The 20,590-nt window shown below is 38.0% G+C and overlaps 1 protein-coding gene across 1 annotated transcript; it reads left to right on the top strand.

The window, feature by feature from the left end:
* Positions 1-1,508: 1,508 nt before the first annotated feature.
* Positions 1,509-18,973, top strand: LOC140160900 (DOMON domain-containing protein FRRS1L-like). Its single transcript, XM_072184235.1, has 5 exons — positions 1,509-1,865; positions 7,190-7,321; positions 10,302-10,476; positions 11,511-11,645; positions 16,686-18,973. Exons 1-5 carry the CDS (start codon positions 1,611-1,613, stop codon positions 16,736-16,738), a joined length of 750 nt encoding a protein of 249 aa, XP_072040336.1. The 5' UTR covers positions 1,509-1,610; the 3' UTR covers positions 16,739-18,973.
* Positions 18,974-20,590: the final 1,617 nt, after the last annotated feature.

Raw genomic sequence — 20,590 nt, 5'->3', positions numbered from 1 at the left:
CTAGCTGTGCATCCATTAATGCCTTTGTTGGTTTTCCAGGTACCTATACTTTGCTTTTGGTAACCATGGTAACTGCTATTTATTCACCGTTTAATTAAGGGAGGACCTCAGCATTTATGATATTTGAATTTCAAAAACATCGTGCCCAGATCTAGAAGCATGTCCATTCAAATCGTTAAATGTCAGTTAAACATTTTATAATGTTCAAATATATACCAGAAAATGTGACACAAGGCAGCTATTGGATTTAGCGCCTTTTTGGAAACAAACTCTTCAAACATTACATTACAGCCCATGCATGATGATGGGGAAGGGGTGTAGGGTTGTGTGGATATGGATGTGGAAGTGGGTCGGGTGAAAGTTTGTTTATTTCTGTCAACATAGTAAATGATCATTCTGAAAGGAGACACGTTTGGGTATAGAGATGGGATGGGACTGGGTTCAAACTAAATACTCACCTGTATGGAAAAGCAGAGAAAGAACATTGAAGATAAAGGTAAATGTGAGCATTTTACTGTAAGGCAGAAAACACCCTATTCAAAATGGGGGGGGGGGGGCGCCTTGGCCTGTACAAAGAACATTGAGCATTTTACCGTAAGCCAGAAAAACAACCTATTCAAAATGTGACACCCTGTGCAAGTCTATGTAGTATATGATTAGGTTCGTCTCAATTTCGACACTTGCGCATTTTGGTCGCCGCAGTATCGAATCGTTCGCGTAAAATTAATCGCCCTGAGTGTACACGCACCCGTACAGGGGCGGTTTGTCGGCTCGCTAGCGACGCAACCGCGAAAGAGCATTGGCGTCACTACCGAACTTAAAGGCGCATATTGGAATGTCATCTTTCCCTGATGGGTAACATCTGACACCAGGCTAGCCCATGGCCAGAGGGTAACATGTTACATGAGTAGGTTTGTTTCACCTTGAAGGCAAGGATAGTCTTGCAAATATGGGCTATCTTCCCCTAGGCCATCCATGCATATGTCATGTACAGTATGACTACAACTGCTCCTTTAAGGTGAACCCATTGATTTTAAATACAATAGACTTCGGTGGGTGAATCAAATTATAGTCTCTATAGACTTGTTGTACAGGGACACATTTTGAATAGGTTGTTTTTCTGGCTTACAGTAAAATGCTCACATCTTCAATGTTCTTTGTACATTGTACCTGATAGTAGTCACGGTTTTTACCAAAAGGGGAGAACATAGACCTATTGTAGAAAGGGTCTGTGGTGGGAATGATATCCAATCTGAGTGCCAGTGCCATACAGATGCTTGGTTGAGTGAAGTTTAATAATTGAAACATGTCAAGACCAAGGCCAAGTATGAGTTGCACTTCATTGAATAACAGTCAAATCTATCGGATACGTTTTCTATAGAATAAAGAATAATATTTGCAACGCATTGAATGACACAATTTCTAAAATTAACACGTAAATTGGTTTCATAATACCGAAATGCATGCTGGGATTGAATTCGATATTAACGCTGACGATCGGAATCGTTGGTGAAGGGCGTCATTCGTCACCAGCGTCAGCTAGATTCAAGACGTAATTTTTTGTTAACCATAACCCTCCCCACGAATTGACTGATCGAGGCACTCGCGAGATGCAGTTCTCCATGCAGACCGTTCTTGGGTTGGTAACTCTTCTTGCCTTCAGTGACGCTACTCACACTTGTCTTGATGGTTATGGATGTGCACGTTACCCAGCAAATTGCGGTGATACTGGTCAAGCAGCGTGTGATATTGTAGTTAACTGGCAGGCAGATGACGCCGATGGTATTCAGTTTACCACTCAGGCTAAAACTACAGGAACAAATCCCAGATGGTTGGGGATCGGGTTCTCTGAGGATAAGGAAATGGTAAGCTAATCGTTATCAGAAGTAGATTCTTTAAGCGGCGTCGTAGACAGGTTTTCGGAACGGGGGTTTGGGGGGCATGAACTGTTGAATGCACAACAAGAAACGTGATATTACGACGCGACGTTTGTAACTAGTGAATTGTTTATACCAATTTTTTTCGTTGGGCAAATGGGGGTGCTTAAGAATCTAAAAAGTGTAGGTGTGGGGGGGGGGGTAAAGAGAGAGAAAGAGAGAGCAAAATTTTGCAGAATTAACCCTTTTATTCGCCAACATTTAATTATTTTGGAACTAAAACAAGCCAAAGGAAAGAAACACATCGCAGATTTGAGCAAATATCCCCATGGACTGTCGTTTTACATGGTCCGCCCGCGATCACGATTTGCTGGGGCGGGGGATCACCGCCCGCCCGCCCACCTGCACACACTGGCTACGCCACTAGAGTTTCGTTTATATTTTTAAAATTTTAGATACTACATGCAATGTACTTTTCACACGTATTCCATGAGAAAAGGTGTTTTTTTTTCTTGAAAATGCAAAGGAAAACAAACAATAAAGGTAAATATTAAATCACTGCAGTATTTTGAAATGATTGCGTTGTACGTGATTTTCTTTATACAAAGACCTATTGTGCTGAGATTTAATAATAAATATATCTAGGGACCTTTCGGAATAAGCAAATTGGTGCCAAGGAGAATTCGAGAAAGTGAATGCTTTACTAGTATTTATGCAATAAAAGAAAATGAGATTTTGACATGCGCATGTACGTATGCACTCAACCTTAAGCGTTACCGTTAGGAACGTGGTGCGAATGGTTCCGTAATTAACCTAGCATGTGACTATCAATAAAGGTGTGGCCAGTCAAATGTCCAAACACTATGGCTTTGACAATGAAAAAATGAAATACGTCATAGGAGGAGGAGCAGGAGCAGGGCCGGATTTACCTTTTTGGGGGCCTTGGGCCAGGCCAAAAATTTGAGGTCCCCAGCGCACCGTAAGGAAGACATGTGTCCTCAAGTGGCTATATTAAAGTTTTAAGATTTTACTACATTTGCGCGCGAAGCGCGCGAAAAAAATTAAAATTTAGACTATTTTAGCCCAAATTGAAGTTGAAATTTACTATTAAGAGGTTAGTGCACACAATTTTGCAATTTTTGTTCCCTATTTTGGCCCAAAACATAGTGTTTTCGGCTAAAATAGAAAATACACACTGAACAGGGCAATTTTGGGGCCCCCCAAAATTTGAGGGCCCTGGGCCCGGGCCCGGGCCCATCTGGCCCTATGGTAAATCCGGCCCTGAGCAGGAGACAAACCTCTTTGAGAAGATTAGATAAATTTGAACTTATTTTGTAATTGAAATTATATATATTTTATACACGGCAAAAAAAAGCAGCACATGCAACATACTATAAAAGAACACGTATGGCTTGTACGAGGGGGTATCAAAAAGTTTTAGAAATCGCACAGAAGCGAAAGAGCTATATCAATGAAATTTTGTCAGCGCTATCACTGGTCCTTATGTACATTATGGTCCAAAAATGGTCTCGTAAGTATGTTTACTTTTTTTACAGGTGGCACTAGATGCCAATAACCCGCTGCTCCAGTTACTGCGCATAAACTGCAAGATTAAGAAAATTGAGGCAAGCAGCGTTATTAAGATCCTGCTTTTGAAGGGTTGCAGTTCCTAGAAAATCGATGATGAAATGAAAGTTATCTTCGATGGTGATTGTGATATTGTCACTGTCGCTTTTTGCAAAAGGAATTTTTATTTCATCACAGATTTTCTGGGCACTGTAACCCTTAAAATGGAACTTAATCATGCTGCATGCCTCAATTTTCTCCATTTTGCTGGTTATGCGGTTACATAGGCAGGTAGTGACATCTAGCTCCTGTAAAAAAAGTAAACATACTTATGAGACCATTTTTGCACCATATTGTACATAAGGACCAGTGATTGCACTGACAAAATTTCATTAATATAGCTCTTTCACTTCTGTGCGATTTCTAAAACTTTTTGATACCCCCTCGTACAGTGGATATTAAGAGTGTTAATATCAACACTCAAACACATTAACAATAAAACGAATTGTGTTATTATTAACACAATATAGTGTTTAAAGCGTGATTTTAGCTTAAATATCTTCATATTTTAACGCGTTTAAGCCATTAAAGTATTTAAGTTAACACTATTAACATAATTAAAGGCCTATTCAGTGATTTGCTCATCCGCAGGTTCGTAAGAATCAGAGTTTTGGCACCTTTGTTAGTGTCATATGTGTGCTAACATAGCCTGCTAACCTGTGAAGCTCTATTATTAAAGACAAAATAAGACATTTTACATTTTGAATCTGTAATTTCTGTACTTGAGTAGAGAAATTAGCTATATATATCTGACTGGAGCTTCAACTTTATCAATACTCCTCGTTTTTTGCCAAATTTTTTTTTTCAAAAATACATAATGATAATTGCAATGATTTCGCCTTGATTTTTAGGTAATTTATACAAATTTTAATTTTATTACACTTTCGCTGGGATCACTGAAATTGGCCATTGTTCTGCTGTTTTCGCACTGTATTTAATTAATATCTTTCTGCAAAGATATTTGTCTACATACCTTTGTTATTATCACAGTACACATCATTGTATTTTCACGGTCAGTAATTTCATTATTACAGTGTACATGTACACAAATAACACACAAATAAATAAAGAGTTCAGCCGCCAGGCCCGCCAAGTCCGATATCACTGCTATTGTTTTGTTTTTTGAGTATGGATACAGTCATATTACAGTGGCGGAGGAAGCGTTACAATTTGGTATTTTTTTAGTGGGGGGAGGGGAGGGCGGCGGAAGTGTTACAATTTGGTAGGTTTTTTTTTGGGGGCTCCAATTATTTTGTTCCGGTTTTATTGGGACAATAATCAATAATTCTAATTTCAATAACTTTTAATCAAATATATTATCCAACGGTAAAGATCTTTTAGAATCAACAAAATGTTGTAATTAAAACATGTACAATTGCGTTTGATACTGAAGTAAGGTGACTGATACATTTCTTGCTCTGAATTTTAAAGTGTGCAGCGTGGGTTATAAGTATAATGGTACCCAACATTTAATTCATATGCCCAATATTATAGTTTGCCAACTATAGAGGGCCTTATTATTTGCACACAATAATCAGTCTAACAATAATACCCCATATGTTTAGAACCCATTCTTTGCCTCTTTTTCTTCCTAACTAATGCAATCATGCTTTTTGGGGCGCCCTCTACGGAGGCGTCCCACAATATTGGCATGTACTTGTGAGTAGCTTCTAATTTCAGTCTTACTAGATTTACTCCGCAATTGTTGTGCTATTTTGCTAAAATTATGCCCTTGCTCAGAAATAAATCCACAATATGCTTTGATTTTATTTTATTATTGTTTTCTGTTATGCACAGGATAAAATGGTGTGCGTATATTCTTTGTTTAAAAGACAAAATTAATGGATTTGTAAAAACACCAAATAAATCGAGACCTTTGACCTTTGTAACCACTTTGACCTTTGTAACCAGTTTACCGCCTCTTAGAACCCGATAGACGGTGACCAACACTTTGGATTACAATAGCCTAATCTGAATGGCATAGTCCAATAAGCTCAAATAAACAATCATAGTGCAAAATTTGACCTAACTTGCAGAGTATGAGTTTTTGTACCCAAAGTTTCAAAGTCAGGCATCTTATCAAGATCAAGATAGTGATAGTGACATAACAATTAACACGCTTATCTTACCAAGGTCTTATCTATCTGCATGGGGTAATTGGAAATTATGGTGTAGCCTATTTGTTTTAAGGATGAAACAACTGGCTCCTTTTGCATGGAAATTAGAACAAATTACTATACAAGCTGTATCAAAAAGTTTGGTACCCAGCAGTTTTGATAGTAATTGAAAAGCCTGGTTCTTCCAAATGCAATATCGGGTCCCCCTTAAAATGATAAAATGATCAGACCATAAATATTTTGTGACTGTTTATGACATTAATCAACAAATTATGCGGATCCTAGATGTGTCGAGGATGTTATGTTTATGAACAAAACGTTACGTTTGTATTTTCAACATTGTTAATCATTGCTACGTGTATGTTAACAAATGAAAGTTCTGTAATTATTTTAATTCTTCAATGCTAAGTTAGTAAGTATTCTTTTGGATATCATCAAATTGTAAATCTCTAGTCAGATTTTCAGTGTGTTAACAACTATGTATCAAAGATGTTACGTTCATGTACAAAACATTAACGTTCTTATCTTGTAAACATTGTATACCCATATAGCTACTTTTGAAGAATGAATGTTCTGTAATTGTCTTTTATCCTTCATCTCTATTAGATTTTCAGTGTATTAGCAAGTAGATGATGTATATGTATCACAGACGTTATGATGTATATGTATCACAGACGTTATACATTCATACAAACTTTTCTTTTGGTCAACATAGGGGTAGATCCTCTTCTATACTATCCATCATATACCCCCTGCATAACGAAATTCAACAATATTCAATATCCAAAGCAATATCATCACTACAATATGCCCCAAAATTGAACTCCCCCACCACACATAATCGCAAATTGACACGACAGCTTCATTCCAATTCAATTTATTTCATCCAAAACGGTCCTGTGATACACCTTCCCCAATCAAACACATTTGTCTTGCATTTGATCATCTTCTACTCTTCCCTAGAAAAAATCATTATGATACCAAATCCCCGGGACCAAATCTAAACACCATGCCATGGAATTCACCATATCACGTCCAAGCTCACATAATTTGGGCGCCCCATTCCTTTTTAAAGGGATTTTTATTAAGGGCCTTCTTGGATGTAACTGTTTATATTTTGATACATATATCTCAGTTTATTGGCCGGGGACACTTATCACAAATAACCATACGGGCATGCTCCTTCGGAAAGACCCCTGTTTTTGGACAGGGCCGCTCTGAAAGATAAGACAATATTGATTTTGAAAATGTCAGCTCTAATAGACCCTTAAATAGCTCATTCATCACATATCTGAGGGTTTTTTTCCCAAGAAAGTCCATTGATTGTGACTTTTCGCCGCTCCAAAAGACCACCTTTTACTTGTTCGAAGCTCCAAAAGACACCGTTTATACAGGTACGCCATCAACTCCCTAAGATCCCTTACCTCAAAATTCCGGGAGAAAACCCATCAAATTATTTATGATGTACCCCCCTCCCCGGTCTGGCTTGTGCATCATATGCCCTTTAAGGGTGATCTTAACCATGGAATCATGTCTTTTGTTATTGTTTTGTTTTTGTCAAATCTATAGGGACAAGATGATATCTTGATTTGCCGCCAGACCGACAACCAAGCTGATGTAGTCTTGGAGCATTATTGGAGTGTAGGTCCTCCAAATTCAACCACCAAAAGCATAGTCAAAGAAACTGCGAGTATAACTGCGGTAAGTACATGAATAGGCTTTGAGAGTACCCAGCACTCTCTGGCTATTGTATTCAAACGGTTTCTTGGCCAAAAACCTTCAAGTTAACAAAAAAACCTAACATTTTGGTATATCTTCGAATTTCTCATATAAAATCGATCTGTAAAAGTTGAGGTTAATTGTGATCGTTTTTACAAGGTTTTACCTCAGTACTTGAAAAGTTATGAGCAAATTAGCATAAACCAGAGAAGATGTCTGATTATTGACATTCCGTTATTTAATTAAGGCGTGGTGTATGGGCAAACTTGAAGTACAGGTATCTGGAGAGGGGAAGCAACGAGTTACCCCTAATCACAGCGACAGGTAGTAACTCTGCCACCGAGAGCGATTATATATTTGTTTTGGAAGGTTCGTGTTTGTTTTAAATTTTGGGGTGTTTTTCCAAAATTTGATATTTTTGGTGATATTTCAAAAAAGCGACATGCCAAAGACAACTTTTTGGGCACATACTTTGTTATTGTTATTGCAGTTCTTTTTCACATACCTACGTTACCATTCGCTTTGGTGATTTATTAATATTATATATTTTGTGACTACAATTTGGCGTTTTCAATGCGTTTTAAGTTTATCATGAAATTAAGGCGAATATCTTTTCACGCTCCTTTTAGAATTTTTACCTGATCGTCGGCTTTTGCAGGCAACAGAATGCAGATTGGCTCACGATAGATGTCGTATTCCTCTATGCGTGTCACTTGATGATAAAATTACTTTGAATTCCTTGTAACAACACACAAACTTTCGTCTGGAAACAGGAATTCAGGTTAATTATGGAACAGCTGTAGTCTTCGGCGTCGTATCAAATCTCATAAAAAGGGCACGACTGGCGAGTATGTTTCGCGCGTCTACATCTATACCATATTTCTTTGGAAACGTTGACCTTTGGCCATATATTGTATAATGCCCTGCTATGACCAGTCCTCCCTACGCCATACATAAATTCGCCCAGCCCCATTTCCCTAAAATAAAATTTTCAAAAAATTACCCTTGGCAGAGGTGGGGCTCGAACCGGCTGGACAGGTTTCCTCCCCTTGTTGCTTAGGTTTCCATCCCTGTTCTGCAATTGAATTATTGCTCTCCTTTGGTGAGCACACATACATGTAGATCATCAACACGATTCAATGGAGATGGAGAACATGAGCGTTTCAATTATACTCTCTAAAATGTAAAACCTCCACAAGTTCGTACTGCTCAGGCTTTTGTCAGTCAGATCCTTCTTGAGCACAAAATCAGATTTTGAGGTCTGTAAAATTGTCACCCTCGGCCAATTCGAGATATCCAAGGTCAAATTTTATACAGGGGCGATATTAAAAACTTTTTATCCAAACCTATATCAAATTGTTCTTCTCGTCATATCTAGTTTTATATACAGACTTGACATTTAATATGGAATATTTTTTCGCAAAATTCCAAGACTGGACTGGAAGGGGTCTGCATAAACAGCACGGGCTAAATGTAATTGGGGGTGTGTCGGGAGACGGTGTAAAATATTTGTTTGATAGGAAATGTGCTTTACATGAGTTTACATTATGGTGCTCATACTGTAGCGAATTTGCCTAAAATGGCGGATTTAGGGAGGCTGAAATTGACCTTTTGTGGGGGACACAATTTCGGACTTTATGCAACATTGTTCTGTTATTATCAAATTTATAGGGGTTTGAAGTGGTATTTCGTAAACTTCGTCAGCAATTGGCATTTATCACAGCTGAAATACGCTTTCAATGTACCAATTTTTTGAACAAGGGAGGAGCTTAAAATATGGCTCATAAAAGTTTTACGTATTCAGAAAGTTTGAATGGCCCCCTGAGGTCAAATGTTATTAAATTACAGTACAAAACAACTGCGCGGATTCTTGGTTGTCCAATCAACTCACGCTGTTTCTTTGTGGACAGTAAGTTTGTAACATTTGGCCCCAGGTGGCCATTCAAAATTTCTTAGTGCGTAACACTTTTCAGAGCCATATTTTTAAAAGCTCCTCCCACTTTCAAAACTGGTAGATTACAAGTGCATTTCAGGTCTGACGGGCACTTATTGTATTTAGGTTCAGTAAAGATCACCTCAAACCTCAATAAATTTGATAATATCAGAATAATGTTCCTCAAATGCAGATATTTTCCCCCCACAAAAATCAAATTCAGTATCCATAAATCCGCCATTTTAGGCTAATTCAGTACATTATGAGCGCCATTATGTAAACTAATGGAAAGCACATTTTCTGACAAACAATTACTTTACACCATCTTCCGACACACCCCAATTAGTATTTACCCCGTGCGGTTTATGCAGACCCCTTCCAGACCAGTCTTGGAATTTTGCCCAAAAATATTCCATATTAAATGTCAAGTCTGTATCTACGATTTATTGTTGCGGAGTTATGAGAACTATAAGGTGGAAATGGTCTCAAATGGGTCTTTCTGTACAACAAATCTAATAAAGGATAGTTTGAACCACCTAGAATGATTTCTTACTTAGGTAGCACATCACTATAGGTCATTGCCAATTGAGTCCTTTTGCTGTTGACCTAACTGGTGTTCTCTGAATGGTGAAACGAGTCATTACAGTTGGTTATAACTATTCTTTATTATATAGATTGAGATGACAGTGTCAACAATTTGAGACCATTTTCATCAAAATCGGAGCATTTTATCTCTTTTAGCCCCTGTGGCTTTTAACCTTTGATCTTAAGTCGAAGGTGTGTCAACCTATTAATTTTGATATAGGTTTAATCAAATTCCGCAGTTTTGAATTTGGTTCCTGTTTAAACTTTGGCCTTAGAAATCTTGAATTGTCCAGGGTGATAATTCTACCCCCCCCTCACCCCCCCCTATAAGCTCATTTTGTACCATATAGAATATTAATCAGCGAAGACTGGCTAAGGAAATTCCGGGAGGGAATTATTGAATTACAATATTATATTATCTTGTGTTTGTATTCTTTTCTACAGGACGGTTTGACTAACGTAGTGACAGCGCAAGATGAGGGCTACGTTATCTGTAACTTTACTCGTGCTGTCATGGTACCAGGAAAAGATCATGTTTACGATTTGAGTAAGACTACCACGGCAGACATGATGCCTTTCTATTATTGGTTTATTGGAACTGGATCGGTGGTTAGCGATGGTAAGTATAGACGAATCCAACGAGCCAAGTCATGGTCAGGATTTGGTCGGCCATTACCATGATTACTAGGCCCGGGGTTACTAGGTCCCCGCAGCACCAAACTGGTGTTGTGACTGCCCAATAGGGTGGATTAAAAAAGCCGCTTAAAATTCGATGTTAGATTCTTTTGTGTTGTAAACTGTCATCATTCTTTTTACGGGTGATAAAATGCAGTTTAATAAAATACCCTCCAAGGCCGCATCATTTCACATTTTAGGTGAGATGGAGCCGACGGAGACCCAGCTATGGCTGCCATTGAGGTGTAGGAATGCGTGAAATTGGATTCGTCTGTCATGTAATATACTGCGCCATAAAAGTACCCTTACACTTGGTAAAAATATCCTCATTTTAAAATGTAACCATATGTGAGTAAATTATTTTTTTTAATAGATGCACTATCTAATCCTGCACGTTATAACACTCAATTAAATCCAATGTGACGTCAAGAAATAAAGTTACAAACATTTGATTAGACGAAGGTCCAGTTTTAAAAGTGACAAACTGGCATATATCGGGAGCATGCAACCACATCCGTTATATGGATAATAACGGTCGCCGTACAAGATATTGATAGGATCAAAAGAACTTTAAAAGAGGAACTAAAGAAAACTGAAATACAAGACAAAAGTTGTGAAAAGTACAGAGAAGAAAAAAAGAAAAGAAAAAAAGGAAGAAAGCTCCAATCCTATTGATTCATTGTTTTGATCAAGCGTATTTTAAACAACAAATGTATAAAACCTTTTAAACAACTGGTGGTTGAAACCGCTAGACGTTTTTATTGGTTAAAGTTTAAAGCAACAAAGTTGTAAACATTAACAGCAGCAAAGTTAAACATGTTTAAGGCTTTCAACCAATATTTAGAAGAGAGGGCCACGTACCCAGCGGGTATTTAAGATTGGTAATAAGGATTGTTATATAGAGAAAATAAGAATTCAACGTCTTTGCTTTGAATTTACTATAGATTTTTTACAATTTTAACTTTGTTTTTCCTACAGCTCCCCAACAACATGATGTAGACCCATACATTAGTACCGCTGCAATTGACTATACTGCGACCGGTGAACAAATGGTAGAACCTGGGAGTAGTGAAGAAGGAAGTGACAGTCACGAAGCTGCTTCTAATATCATGGGTGAGGTTTAGACAATTGTGTTTGAATCAGTCAACACGCATCTAGTCCTATTGATCCCGCTTGTTCCACACCCAATCAACATGATCAACAACAAAATTCGAATTTACACTTTTAAAGTCGTGTTCACACGGTCGGACATAAGTGACTTATTACCGGTAATAAGAGACTTATTACCGGTAATAAGTGACTTATTACTGGTAGGTCGCTTAAGTCTGACCGTGTGAACACGACTTTAGACTGTTAATCAATAGGTAGGGGAGAGCGGGGAGTGTTCGCCCTATTTTTTCTGACCAGCCTAGCGATGTCAATTTTAAGGTTAGGGATGACCTGATTAGCCCATGTGAAAGCCCTATGTCTTAGCTATATATGACCACAATCTCAGAACTATAGGCCTTACAATAGCAACAGGATAGAGCAAACAAAAAGTTTTGCAAAGTGGCGAACTTGCCCCATATTGGGGCAGGTTCGCCCATATGGTGGGGTAAGTTCACCCTAATCACAAAAAAGGTTTAAACATTGCGTAACAATAACATATTCAATGCAAACATTTAGCAAGAGTATACAGGGCATTCATTCTCTTCTGGGGAATCACTAAATTTGTTGCAGGGGTTGGGTCAAGGCAAAATGTAGGGGTCCAAAGTGAGCTTAAACGTATAATGTTTACAACTTCGGGGGGATTATGGATTAGGACATAAACGGTGGTATGTGTAATACTGATACCACATAACTTTAAAAAATATGCTTTTCAGTAGTTTTACCTTGTTTAATGGTATAATTATCAATGTTTTGCATAATAGGCTGATGGGGCAAGTCCGCCCGGGGAAGATATAGGGCGAACACGCCCCATCCTCAAAAGGGCGAACGTGCCCCTTGTGCACATTTTTGTATTTTCTTCAGGGTATGCAAAAAACAAATCGAATAAGGAGTTTATAACTACATTAAATCTTTAACAAATCCCATATGTTCCAAATACAGATTTCCATTAAAACCATCTGTATTTATGTATCAATGATAAAACAACATTATTAATGCAAGAATTGTTTTGGCTGCAGATCGATGAACACATCCCTATATGTCGCGTAGCTAATATGAGAAGTTTATCATGACCTATGTCACCTAATTTTGCCATTACCAAATTCCTCGATAGCCGTAGTGCTGAGAAACAAGGGGGGGGGCGAACCTGCCCCTAGGGCGAACACTCCCCGCTCTCCCCTATATGGTGGTTGTGGTTAGGGCATGGCGGGATTCAGGGCTGATGGGCTATAAACCCTTACATGTTGGCCTGGCCAGTAAATATTCAACAATGCTTGGTTTTTGAGACGATGAGAATTTCCACACATGAGGCACCAATGTTGATTTTAAGAAGTGGAACCATTTTAGATTTGACAGGCTGGTGACCGCTAGAGGTCACGAAATGTCATACAGGGGATAACAAATTGTTGAAAGATATACCAAATTACTCGTCTGATCACAAGGATTAATAAAGATTCAGTTTATGCTATCTACGACCTATTGTTAAGATTTCACACCACCAAATAGAATTATATCGTTGGGCGCCCTTAATTTCACTTCTTAGAAAAACCCATGCATTCTCAATTTAAGCATTAAAATGAACAGAAATTTGCATAATTTTAGCCAAATTTGGATTGGTCATGATTAGTAATATTATTTCCTGCATGTGTACCACAGATGGGCAAGATCAAATAACTTTTAATGATTTTAAGCAGCCTTTTCTTTACAGAAACACTGGCATGGTTTTGCCTGTAAAATAGGCAATTCCTAGACATCGTAGACTTCGAGGGTCAGTCGTAAAAAATAATGACGGTCAACCTATATTTTTTCCCAGCCAGAGGGATCAGGCAAGGGCTGATTTCAACCATCATAGCTGCCGCTTAAAACTGAGTCGCTCCTGTGAAGAAAAATGACGTTTTCTTAAGGCACATTTAGCACATATCTCTATGGGACTCTGATTTGGTGGTGTGAGATCTTAAGGAGTTATTGTGCAAAAACTTCATTTTTGGGAAAATGTCACATTTTTGGTTGTACAGGGGTAAAAATTTCAATTTGACAAAATAATTTGATGTCAAATTACTTGTCTCGACATAAGAATCAAGAAACGATATAGATCTAAATTCTTAACTTGATAGTGGCATTTGACCACCCAATGGCCTTTGACCTTGTTTGCCATCTATCTCTGCAGGTGAACGCGCGCAGTACATAGGCAAAACTATTATTTTTCTGATTCGTGTCAGCTTTACGCAACAATTTGCCACCACTTTATCCGTCATGGCGGTTTACCCTGAATTTACACTTAATTTAGTCTTGGGTCCAATTTCTACCATGGAAAGTTTGCGATATTTTTATAAATATAATGATTGAAGACATAAGTTTGGGAGTTACGAATGAGAGAGTTGACAGGAAGTTGCAGGATTTAGACATGGACATGATGGGTGTAACATGAAAAACAGCGGCTTTTTTCGACAGGAATAAGCAAACTATGATGCAGTTTTTATCAGTTTCGCCGTCAAGTAATGATTAAAGGAGGAAATAGGAAAAGTGATCCCGTCCGGGAATTGAACCCTTACCCAGGACCTCTGGTTTACGAGACCAGCGCCTTAACCACTTGTCCACGGGAGCTTCATGATTAGGCAGACTGGGAATTCAACCTATAAGCGGTCACTTAACCCTACCTCCTTCGTGCAAGTCATCCCAATGTGGGATGATGCGTTCAAAGTCATCCCAATGTGCATCATAGTATGATGGGTGTAAGTGCGAAAATGTTGAAGGTCAGGTCAATGTCATCCGATGTGAATTGGGTATAGATTGTCAGATTGTCGATCACAATTTTGCACCATGTCATTTGAGGTCGACTAAGTATATATTGTTGGATTGTCAGAATGTTCAAAGTCGTGTCAAGGTCATTTGAGATGTCAACTGAGTATTGACTGCGGCGGATTGTCATAAAACATGGTGCATGTAATCACAATTGAGTGTCAAAACCATCAAAGTCATATCAAGGTTAACAGTTACTGATAATAGATAGTTTGATTGTCATGAAACTTGGTTGATATGATCACCCTTGAGTAGCAAATATTCTTTAGGTTGTCTAAATATAGAATGTTGGATTGTCGTGGAAAATGTTGGATTGTCATGGCTGTAATTCTATTGAGCCATTTGTTACAAGTATGAATTAAATGTAGACCTAGTTAGGATACATTTTTCAGTTCAGCTTTCGACATGAAAATCCTTTTTATAGTATGTCATAGGTGGTATTTACCAATAAATACCGATATATCACACCTGGTTAGTTGTGCCACACACTCAAAATTACCGTGAATATTCCAAGTACTTGTCAATGCAAAATTATGAAACATGATCTTCATCCATGATGTTGTCTTTTTTTAAAGACAGTTCTTGTTTTAGTTGAAAAGTTGAAATTTATACCCCTGTACAACCCCCCAAAAAATTACCCCAAAATATTTTGAACGATAACTCCATAACGATAGATCATTATACATAATTTGTTTTAATCCTTGTGATATGAGCATTTTCATTTTTTACCCCTGTATGACCTACCGTGACATCTTAAAAGACAAAACGGGACTATTTCAGAAAATAGATGCATACCCCTTATAGAGGAGTTCAGGTATCCGGACTTTTTGTCCAGGCATTGTTGGAAATCCAGACATTTAAAGTGTTCAAATGCGAAAAAAATCCTATACAGAAAAATGTTTCCAATCGGAAATCCTCAAATTGAGAAGCTCATTTTGGAAAATTCCGTGAGTTTTCATTCATTAATTGCACTGGCAACTGGAATTCCAGTCGTTTTCAGAAAGCAAACTTGGAAATCCAGACATTTATTTTATTGAAAAGTTACTCGATCCTCTAGAGGGGGTGTGCACTTCATGTGTGGAAACTCTCATGCTTCCACTCGCCGTCCATATTCTAGATAAATCAGGAAGACGTTGAAATGTGATGCGTAGATATCTCAAAAGTCACCGTTATATTGGATAGATTTACCAAAGAATTGTTTAAGGTATTACTACACCCCTTGATAAATGTGTTAATAAAAATTGTCAGTATTGTTGCATGTTTCTCAAAAAATAATAACACACTGGTAACAAAAGTTATGTATATTTTAGGGGCAAGTAATCCGGTTACTACACTGGAATTTCAGAGACTCAAGATAAGCGGTACGTTATTTATGATAAGAAAAGAGGTACCGCTAGAATGTACCTCATTTCACAACATACATCACTTGTCTTGAATCACTGAAATTTCAGTGAAGTAATTGGATTCCTTGCCCCTATAATATACATAACTTTTGTTACCAGTGTGTAGTTATTTTTTGGGGGAAAAAAAGCAAAATTAATAGTCACAAAATTTATCAGGGGGTACAGTACCACCTTAAGTACTACACTTATATTCAGTAATTATAGGGAATCGGGAATTCTACCAAATCAATGTTTTTACCCTGCAGTATTACAAAACATGAATTATTATTAGAGAGGGTGACTGGGTGACCTAATCTACTAAACCTTTAACGTTTGCACTACAAATGTATGAACTCTAACCCTCCTGCAATATGGCGCCTATTGTCTAGACCTTGGATACATGTTCTTGATCGTTACGTCATTGTCGTTGCCTTTCCCTAATTTATTCAAGGTCCCTGTACAAAGAGCTGCGGTGGCGGACTGTTTATTCGCCGTAGAAATAGCGATGTAACAGGATTTTAAAAGTAGGCCTACCATAGCAGTGGGTTGGCACTATTTTTGAATGTAAATTTGGCCTGTACTAGACGTTACTCCGTACAGGGATAAAGACCTGCATCGTAATTATATAAAATTTTCACATCATGCTGATCACCCGCACTTGTGATGTGTGCACTGGCAATACATCCACATATAGTGTAAACCCATGGTAATTCCGTTACATCACTACTTCTACGGCGAATAGTTGGATACTATGTCGTAATCACGACGATATTGCCACGCTTGTGTAAATAGTAACATTATTATTATTTTATCTATTTCTTTTCAGCTTCTATGATGCTTCTTGTGGTTATGACCTGCCTGGCAATCTACCTCCACTAGGGAATAGAGACAGCCGGCTGTATCAGTACTTCATTTAATCATTTAAGTGGATTTCGGGGCAATTAGGAAAAATAAATAAATTATTTGTCAAATCATAGGTTAGCATTTGTTATTGATTTTTGAGATGGAGGATGGGGACTATTTGACATGTTTCATCTTCGATAGCTTCCGTTTTAGTTAAGAGACTAAGTGGTTGAACATTGTCCGTATGCACAAGACAAGTTAGACCAGGTCTAACGTAAGCTCTCGTCTAACATTGTCTAACTATGGAAGTTTGACTTATAGGGAGGGATCCTTTCAATCTTTTCCCTTATTAAAATCCATAGATTAAATGCAGCTATTATAATATTAAGCTACATGTATTTGCTCTAAACAGGATCTATAATATTATAGAATAAGGTGTGCAAACACCAAAAAGTTCCTTCTCCGAAGAACTAACCTCCATAGTTAGACCAGGTCTAAAGTTAGACCCGGTCAAACTTGTTTTGTGCATTCGTATTTATAGCTAGAGCAAATGTACGGTACTTCTGTGGGGTCACAACTTGTCTGGAAACTCGTATCGGGAATGTACCACCAAATGTCTTGTCTTAGCCGGTTTGTGCTCCTTCGCCATTTATTATATTATGACGTTACAAATGAGTACAAGCCGGCTGTGATATTTGCGACGTGTGTTTAAATTACTCCTCGAAACCAAACAATTCAGTGGCAATTTCGGAGCAATGAGCGAAATATGCGAAGTTCTAAATTAAGGATCACTGAATAAAAGGTTTTTTGCACAAAGATATTTCAATGATTGATCTAAGTTGGAATGATTTTAAACATGGAGACCATTTTAGATTATGAAGGAATTTTGAGTAGTAATATTTGCGGCTGTAAGACAAAGAATCGCAAAGATCTCATGCTTGTTCTCTTGTTACCATTGGCTTTGTTCATGAGTTGCTGCAGAAGTGCCCAAGTGACCAATTTAGTTATTATACCAGTTCTGATGTTGCTACAATTCAGAGAAAAATAGTGCAAACCTTTTTTAAACAAATTCATAATATTTAAAGTTTTTAGAATGTCACATTTGGTATCGTCACCATGAATCCGAGCTGCAGAAGAAGTGAATAAGCCATATTGTGGTTGAATGAGGTTTGGTAGAAGTAGGCCTACAGCATGTCTAATATGTAACTTATGTTAGGGTGTTTTATCATACATGTAGTGTTATTTTCAAGGCAATAACACTAATTTCTAAGGGTTTTATATAAAACAAAATAATGCAATAATTGAGCAGTACATTGATATAACCTGCGAAAGTGCCTAAGTCCAAAATCAATATACTATTGGTTTTAAGAACAAAATATTTCTAATCAGCATACCAAATTTTATTTGCATACTTGCTCCAGTCATTTACAATATTCTGAAAACTTTAGATGCTAATGCTTATCGCCGAATGCCATCATTGGACCTACAATTGAGGACAAAATGTGTTGGATCACCCAAGGTGTTTTTGAAGCTTCAAATGACCTCACAGTCACCATGGAATTTACTTATGAAACATGTTGATTTGTAAGTGACGTAGAGCTTATAACAATACATATCCCCTAATCCCTCCCCCTTTCCCCAGTCAATGTTGGGTACTGGGTACTTCCACAACATCAGAAACGAAATTCAGGTATTCAACATTGTAAGGGAAAAGGGGGACCAATTACAAAGCAAAAGTGATCCAACAATTTTGTCCCGGATTGTAGGCACTTCAGTAGGTCAGGTTTTCAATATCATACTCATGGGTTTTGTCCATGTACTCATATGGGCTTCGAGGTGTCGACGAGTTCTCCGATATTTATACCCAAATGATTGTTGTTCCAGGTTTTATAAAGTAACATGTTAGTAGAGATTTGCCTGTTTATTGGAAAGGAACCTATACATCGTTCAATCATTTTAATAATTAATGTTCAGGTGAACATGAAACCCAGAATGTATCTCCTGCGCTTTATCTTGCCGAATTATTCATTTGACTTAAATTTCAGTTAATCGGACCTTGCCACAGAATGAATATCAAAATGCCCACTTGTGCTTTCATGGCTCAAGGCCTGGGGTCTGCCTTATTTCACACACCGAATTTCACCGTGATTTGCACGCTGTAAACAAATTTTAACAGTAAATATAAACAGTGTAAGAAAGAACATTATGTATACCTCTGTATAATTTGGCACTGTAAAATATATAAAGTAATAAATATAGTTTTCATAGAAATAGCAATGTGTCGTTTATCAAGTTATTGTGACTGTCGTATAATACAACCACTCACGTAGGCCATGTGGTCTCTTCCTATACGCCGTAGAAGTGACGTCATAATCGGATTAACTACCATAGCAATTGCACTAATCACATGTGTATGTCAGCAAACATAGATTGAATACAATACCGCTCTTTTCAAAGATACTTATCTCACAGGTGCGAGTGATCAGCCTTTCTTTGACATCTATGGTTCAATGCATCGGTACCGCGTGAACGTTGCAGTGCAGGGTGGTAGAGTCAAAATTGTATCCATCTATTGCTATGGTAGTTAATCCGATTAACTACGTCATTTCTATGGCGTATTTAATTGACTGAATTAGTTTTCATATCTGATATTCAGTATCGAAGTTACGTAATGTTACTATGTCAACGGGATCACGCGCTAGAGTAATGAACCACGATCGAAATGATCACCACATAAAGTATATGGCACTCGAAGGCATACCAAAGTAGCGTGATCCGGTAACCAAGAGAATTACGTAACCACTTCGATGCTGAATTGCTTGACCGACGCGCGCTTTTGTGATTTTACCTGTTTCCGCGGGTGTAAGTTGCGAATAGTGCAGTAACAGAAACCGAATATACGAGCTGATTATAGTAATAGGGGAACGATTGGTTGCAGCTGCATCACGTAACATCTTGCGTCCGAGGGCCCGTCACTGATCTCTATACACTGAGATCAGTGGGGCCCGTTCACGTTTATTCATCTAGTGTTGTCTATCAAATCAGTTACGTCACCCGTTCTCGTACCGCACATGATTGGTGCCTGACGGGAAATATGCATACTTGCCTGGGTCAGGCGAGTTTTCCATATTATATACCCGGGGGCACTCCCATTATGGCTTGTACACCATCCGCGATAATAAAAACGCGTAAAGATGGTAGTTTTTTTGCGGGTAGGCACGATACGCGCGTATCGTGTTTAGGGTGTCAAAAAGATGAAATATTGGGAAAAAAAGGGTAGCAAAATTGCAATTGCTATAATACGTGGAAATGAAATTTAGGGTATGAAATTTGATGCAAGGAATAAAATCCCTGTTTAAGGTGTGAAAACAGGTGCGTGTTACTTGTTTAGGGTCTCGTTTTAGCCAAGGGTAAATCCTTGTTTAGGGTGCTTTTCAAAAGTGATGGTGTATAAGCCACAATGGGAGTGACACCCTGGCTTATATGTTACGTTTGTAAGATTGTCCCCGATCTAGACAGCAGCGCGGCGATATCAATTGAAGAGGCTTTTGTGGATAATAATATAGAGCTAACTTCTAAACTACACGCGCAACGTGAAGATAGGACTGGGGTTTGTGCTACTGCTATTATCCTACTGAAACTTACTATTTTATGGAGTTGTCCTACGGCGCGGTAGAGAGACTGACAATAAGAGCGGGTGCTTAAGATCTCAGGCATTTTAAAGTAGAAATTCCTCCTTTATCACAAAATAGAGTAATATAATAAGACACCTTTTCTTTTGGTTAAATTAAGGCGTAAATAGGCGACACGGTAAAATCTCAGTGTCTTCACAACTCTTGCTAGAAGCTGAACAGAACAAGTGCCGTAATTTAAAAACACGTATCATCA

This window comes from Amphiura filiformis, chromosome 9 (genome assembly GCF_039555335.1).
Source record: "Amphiura filiformis chromosome 9, Afil_fr2py, whole genome shotgun sequence".
NCBI lineage: Eukaryota > Metazoa > Echinodermata > Ophiuroidea > Amphilepidida > Amphiuridae > Amphiura > Amphiura filiformis.
This window is presented reverse-complemented; position numbering and strand designations above follow the sequence as displayed.